At 38.7% G+C, this 6,479-nt stretch overlaps 1 protein-coding gene and 1 long non-coding RNA gene across 2 annotated transcripts in view; one reads left to right on the top strand and one right to left on the bottom strand.

Moving 5' to 3' along the window:
- The window catches only part of LOC109293448, a 7,409-nt gene extending 5,624 nt beyond the window's left edge, over positions 1-1,785 (bottom strand). The window contains exon 1 of the long non-coding RNA XR_002096317.1: positions 123-1,785. This is a non-coding gene — a long non-coding RNA (uncharacterized LOC109293448). The remainder of the gene's footprint in view (positions 1-122) is intronic.
- The window catches only part of GBAS (glioblastoma amplified sequence), a 33,692-nt gene that overhangs the window by 18,449 nt on the left and 8,764 nt on the right, over positions 1-6,479 (top strand). Inside the window, exons 5-8 of the mRNA XM_019511362.1 lie at positions 1,792-1,862; positions 2,610-2,750; positions 3,871-3,902; positions 6,126-6,220. Of these exons, the coding sequence (XP_019366907.1) occupies positions 1,792-1,862; positions 2,610-2,750; positions 3,871-3,902; positions 6,126-6,220 (339 nt within the window). The remainder of the gene's footprint in view (positions 1-1,791; positions 1,863-2,609; positions 2,751-3,870; positions 3,903-6,125; positions 6,221-6,479) is intronic.

Here is a 6,479-nt window from a genome sequence, read left to right as displayed (position 1 = left end):
TATAGTAATGCAGTGCAAATCAGTTAAATGGTCTAGTCTTACAGTAAATTGGGTTTGTATTGTTGTAAAATAGGGTATGTTTATTATCTATATTGTCCAGTGTTTTAAGATCAAAACATCACCTTAGCTCAAGTTTGTAAAAGTGTTATATAATGACAGAATACTCAAATTTGGTATGAAATTGGTATGTGAAGAAGCAGAAACAATTTTAAAATCCAAAATTTAAAAAATCCCCTAGTCTCTATAAAATTGAAGGAAATCAGAGGTGGCAGTGACATAGCTATGAGAGGGCAACCATGGCAGCTGCCCTGGGTGCTGACTTGGTGTGGTGAGGACAGAAAAAAAAAGGCTGTTGCTGCAGCCACAGGATCGCAATCACAATCGTGCAGTGCAGCAGCAACCAGAAGCCGCCTTGTGTGCGGGAGCTGCCCTGGGTGTCCAGCAGCATCATTGCACCTCTGAGGCATGGCCATTCATTTTGTTAGAGCCGCAATTGTTTGTTGTATAGTAGACTTTATTTCCAGATCTATGCTAATATCAAATGGTGCTGCTTCAAATAAAAGAAAATATATCAATGTGCGTGTTCATTTCTGCAGCACTCGCAATACTAACACTGGCCACCTGAGAGGACAACTGTAGAAAGAGATTTGTCAGCTTCTAAGAGAGGGTTAAAAATTGAGAGGGTCTGAAGGGCTTAAACCAAAAATATTGTATTCCGTAGCAGAATCTCTTTTTTAATTTGGGGGCATACAGACCAAAATAATCTAACTATATCCATAGTCTCCCTGAAAATGTAGCAACCTTTCTAGCAATAGGACAAAGCGGGTTACTGGGTTTTGGTTTGTGTGATACCTGTTTCTAGTCTGTAGCTATTACTCGGGATATGTTAAATTTGTACAAGATGTTAAATAACAGAGGCTTCCAGCCTGGCGTATTAGGAAAACAAGTTCTTCGCCTTAAATTTGGATCTTTGCAGATACAGCACACACATGTTTTTAGTAGAGTCTAATCCATTCCTGTGATAGATGTAAGGAGCAACAGTAACTAGTCCAAAAGAGGGTAGGTAGATTTTGTGTTCTTTTAAGGGAAGGTGGAATTAAAATGGATGGGTCAGGGAATCTCAGCTGCAACATTGCTATACTAATCGCTCGTAAAGAATTTTAGTTACAACATAGTGTATAGAAGTCACTATCAAATTTAGATCTAAGTCAGCACTTGTCTTGCAGTTATTTTCTGATGAGAAATATCCTAATGATTATTAACATTTTAGGAGATGTGGGCCTCTTTTTGCTTTACTTTTGAAAGTTACTGATAATCCCTGAGCAACTAACAATAAATGTAATTTTTGTGTTTTTTCTGACTTGTTAACTGATAAGTTCCACATCTCGCTTGCCTTCCCTTGAAGCCTATGTACAAAGGCATTTTGGCAAGTTGCACTGTTTTAAGTTGGAAACTCAATTTTAATTACAACCGCATCACATTCGTGTAGCGTGATGGCAAAGGTCCTTTCAGTAAAGTTGATACATTCCTACCTTTAGGGTAAGGAGTCTGTTTACTAGAATAAGTTGAGTTTTTCAGGAGTCCCCTCTGGTCAAAAATCAAATGATTCCACTGCATTTAAAATGCTCAAACCCACACTGGTGTCTGTAATGGCAGTGCATTATGAAACTACTACCCAGCTTTTGCTGTTGTATGACACGGTAGTATTTTGAGCTCTGTATACTTTGTGGTGTTCCATATGTTTGCCGTAAACGCCCCAGGTCTCTAAAGAGGTGCAATTCTTTATTTCAGTCCATCTCTGGCGGTATGAAGGAGGCTATCCAGCTCTCACTGAGGTCATGAGTAAGCTCCGACAAAATAAGGTAAGACTTCATGGAGGTTTTTAAAAGTCTGGCTAGGAATGACAAATGGTTTACTGAGAAATACTTTTTCCAGTGCCACTGGAGAGCATAGCACAGTTCTAAATTAGACAGTCCTACTAGACCATCAGATCTGACAGTAGGTGATGCCTTTCAAATTTGATTCTCCACTTTTTGGGCTATCTTTTTCCACTATAGTACTTGGTGTAATCTATTAAGCATATATGAGGTCTTACCCAACCTTCTGCTTTCTGTCTGTTAGGTCAGAAAGAATAACCTTCTCCAAGGAATGGTATCTTGTTGGTATGATATGGGACAGAGTCGCACTAAAAGCACAAGATCCAGAATTTGTACTCCTGAATTGTATATTCAGCTATACCAGACTCATTTTGTGGCCATGGCTAATTCTACATTTCTGTCTCAATTGACCTGTTTGTAAAACTGGGTGGTTATGCATTAATGTTTGTAAAACATTTTGAGATGATCAGATGAAAAACATTACAAAACGCCAGGATGGTGTTACCAGTGATTTTGAAGCTCTGCTGTTACTATGGCCTATATTGTGTAAACACACTGGGTGAAATTTTCAAAGCTGCTGGAGGAATTTGCATACCATTAAAACTAATAGGATTTGTGTGTCCAAATCCTTGGAGTAGCTTTACAAAATCTCTGCCACTGTGTTCTGTAGAAGTGTGCACTTTGTTAGGACAAAGCATTGCAAATTTTGATCACAACTTCCTTGTTTTTAAGGAATTCACAGAGTTTCGCAAAGAAAGAGGTAACATGCTGCTTTCTCGCAAGAACCAGTTGCTGTTGGAATTTAGTTTCTGGAATGAACCTGTTCCCAGGGAAGGGCCTAATATTTATGAACTTAGATCTTATCAGCTGAGAGTAAGTGTCACACATTTTTCTCTTTTTATATTGTACATGGTAAAAAATAATTTTAAATTATAAAATCTTCAAGGTGCATGGATACAACAAAACGTGGACCTCACCTTAAAAACCAGCTGAGAACCCAGTTTTGTTTCTGTCCAAAATCAGTGTTCTTAACTTCAGTGAGTGCTGTATCCTGTAAAGGCTGTATCTTACAGGATGCTGGCTGGCTTATGAAAAGAGCTGAGCAACCTCAACTCTGATGTCAAAGAAGATCACACTTACCTTCAGGCAAAAGACTGAAAAGGAGTATAATTGATGCACAATGCAGTTCTGGATAACGATAATATTTAGTCATAATTTTAAGCATTTAAAGGGAGCAGTTTATTTGATAACTGATGTTGTTTTCCATTCTGCTTGATGCTGTGAGAATAGGACTCATTAATATTGATGACTGAGTTCTCACTATTTTATTTTCCAAATATACTTGGACATCATAAAAGCGCTTCAGCCATACACAAAGCATGCAACCATTTGTGGTTGTGTCAGTATTTTGTTTAAAACATTTTTGTTCCCCTTTGCTATTAGCCTATTCTAGATCTCAATTGCACTTGTCCATAATATTTTTTTTTTTTTTTATAAACCTCAGGCAAAACAGAAACATCAAAAACTAGTGAAAATTAGAGTGTTCAGCAGGTTCGTGAATAGAAAGGACATGCTAGAGGCATACTTCTGAATAAAGTGCTGCTGGGAATCTGTAATAATGCCAGCAGACAAGAGAGGAGACTGGAGAAGCTAGCAAGGACTGTCAAGCCTGATGAATTATCTTCTCGACTCACTGTTGCACACATTCCTGCCTTGGTGCACATCACCCCACATTCCTGAAATCATAGTCTTTTGAACAGCAGAGACTTTTAGGGCCATTTCTGAACTCTTAAGAGCCCTCTCATTCCCCATGCTGATGCATGAGATGGAATCTAGTGCTTAGATAAACAGCTGGCATATCGTTGTCAGTATATGAAATATGGAAGAAGTCCTTTCATCCCCGTTCTCTTTTCTTTGTTGTTTATCTCTCCCTGTGTTCAAAAATGTTCCAGCACAATGGTTCCAACACTTAATTTTCTTTTTCTGCTTTTAGCCTGGAACGATGATTGAATGGGGCAACTACTGGTAAGTGTATATCACCCTCTTGTGTTCTGTAATCTGACTCTGTGTCTGAACCCATGTCATTGAAACTAATGGGAATTTTGTTATTGATTCAGTGAGATCAAGCTTATGCTGTTCGAAGGGTAAATATTTCTAGGCAGGATGCCATCACATGTGTTGTGCGCATTGGGACTGTTAACATTGGCTGTCTTATGCAGCTGCCATTATCTGTTGCAAAGAATGTCATGCTATTCATTTGTCCATCTCTGCCAACTCTACTTTACAAGTTGTGCTCATATTGGCTGTGGTAGCATGGTCAAATCTGATGGACTCGTGTGAAAAATGACCATATCAACCAGTTTTTCATATGATGTCTCTGTGTCCTGAAAACTTTTCCTCAACATGCCCAAAACGTATCATTACAGAATGTTCAGGTTTGTTATAACTCGAACATGTTTAAAATGGACTGCTATGAAATGTTCTGTACATCTCTGTTACACTCATCTCTCAATGACATCGCTGTGTCAACACCACAGACTTATCATGCAAGGCAGCAACGCTCGCAAACACATTGTGTTGCTCTGTGCTACAAATAATAGTAGAGTTGCATTTACTCAGTGCTACAGAGTGAGATAATTGTCACTATTGAAAGACCATGCTGATTAGTCCACCGATGACACTGTGCAAACCTGGCTATGCTGTTTGTAGTTCTGCACATGTATATGGTGTGCCACTGCTGGCACAGGAAGTTTGCAGTGCAGATGTATAATGCATTGCTTAAAAAAAAAAAAGCCAAAGTGGGCCGTGTGACAAAAGTTGCTGTACAAGCCAGTGATTCAGCCTGAGTAGTGCAGAATCCTTGCTCTGATCTGGCAAGTGACTGTCTGTTGTTGTCCTATACTTTAAAATCACCAGAACCAAACTCGGAGGCCATTAGCCAGTGCACAAACTGGCTCCTAGGTGGTCTGACAAGTGTGCAACACTTGCAAAGCTACATGTTGGCAGTCATTAAATGGCCCCAAATCTTAGCTTTTCTAGCTCTTTTAAAATAAAGGTGTTTTCAAAATCCTGTTGAACATCACATTTGTATTTTAATATATAGGTTAAAAGTATTAAAGACGGTGTCCTTCAGTGTGTTCTCCTGACTTTATCTTGTTTAAAACTGGTGTAAGTTTCTTTCATTTACGTTAACTAAATCCAAGCAGTTCTAATGAGAGAAGTTTAAATGATTTGTGAATCTTTATAATTACTTTGAAATAAAATGAGACTTTGGAATTTACACAGCATAATCCTTCTCAACGTAATTCATTTAATTTCAGTAATTTGCCAGCAAATTTGATTTTGTACTTTTATTTTGAAAATATTTGTTCAGGTACATTTCTTTGGTAACAGCAGGCACCCTTAGAAAATGTTGAAGATGATATTTCTCATGTATCTTTAAAACTCACACAGGGGCTCCACGGGAGAGAACTGGCTAAGAAACATGCATGTGTACAAGCACTTTCCATTCCAGTAACTTACAACTCCATGGGTCTGTGGGAGTGTAAAAGACCATATATTCACAAAGGGCATTTGTACACATATGCGCTGCAGTGCTGGGTGCTTTTAAAAGTGCCCGGTGGTGCGTTGTATACATTTGTATAAATGGTGAAATGTGCGTCAACACTGAGAAAATGGTGGAGACGCTTTTGAACTAAAATGCATTGAAGGTGTTTTAGCTTCCAAGTTCACCACCGCCATTTTCTTAGCTCTGACAGGCATTTCGCCATTTATACAAATGCATGCGATGCCCAGCTGGGTGCGTCAGTTTGCATGTTCCACAGACTCGATTAATCAAGTCTGCTCCAAATCACTGGATTTTGGGTGCATCAGAACAGACAAATGTATGTGTATAAATGCCAAAATAGCTTAGCTTCCTAGTCTGACTACACTTGAGGATTCAATTTTAAAAGGAACTTTGTCAGAATGTCCTGCTGTTTTACTCTGTAACAGTGGTAATCGGCATATTGGCTCCAGAGTTGGAGGTAAAGACAGTAATCGGCATGCAACCGATTAATATGTTCTAACAGGGTATACTGTAATTGTTTGTAACTGGAGGGGTTTTTTTCCTTCTTAATCACTGCTGTCTACTAAAAGTGCTGTTTTACATTTAAGATGGGCTGAATTCTACCTCCACCTTTTCTTTTGATCATCACTTGTTACCTGTATCGGTCTGCTCTTTGTAAAGGCTCTTCTTGTCCCTTGTAGGGCTCGTGCAATTCGTTTCCGGCAGGACAGTGAAGAGGCGGTTGGAGGATTTTTCTCACAAATTGGACAGTTATATATGGTTCATCATCTTTGGGGTAGGCTTTCTCTTTTCTGCTGCACACATTCCTCTCTCACTATATTGAATAGACTCTTAACACAAATGCTGAATTTAGTCCAGGAAAACAAGATGCTTGGAATAAGACAAAATCACATGCGTAACCCTTTCATACTTGCTGCAGAGCCAATCTGTACCTTCCCTCTCCCCTCCATTTTTCTAATGGATTTTAAATGTTTTTTTTCACTTGGTATGGAGGAGAGGGTTCTGTCTTTTTTTTTTTTTTTTTTTTTTTTTTT

This window comes from Gavialis gangeticus, unplaced genomic scaffold (genome assembly GCF_001723915.1).
Source record: "Gavialis gangeticus isolate Ggan-Ray unplaced genomic scaffold, GavGan_comp1, whole genome shotgun sequence".
Classification (NCBI taxonomy): domain Eukaryota; kingdom Metazoa; phylum Chordata; order Crocodylia; family Gavialidae; genus Gavialis; species Gavialis gangeticus.
The sequence above is the reverse complement of the archived record's forward strand: the minus strand, read 5'-3'. Positions and strand labels throughout refer to the sequence as shown.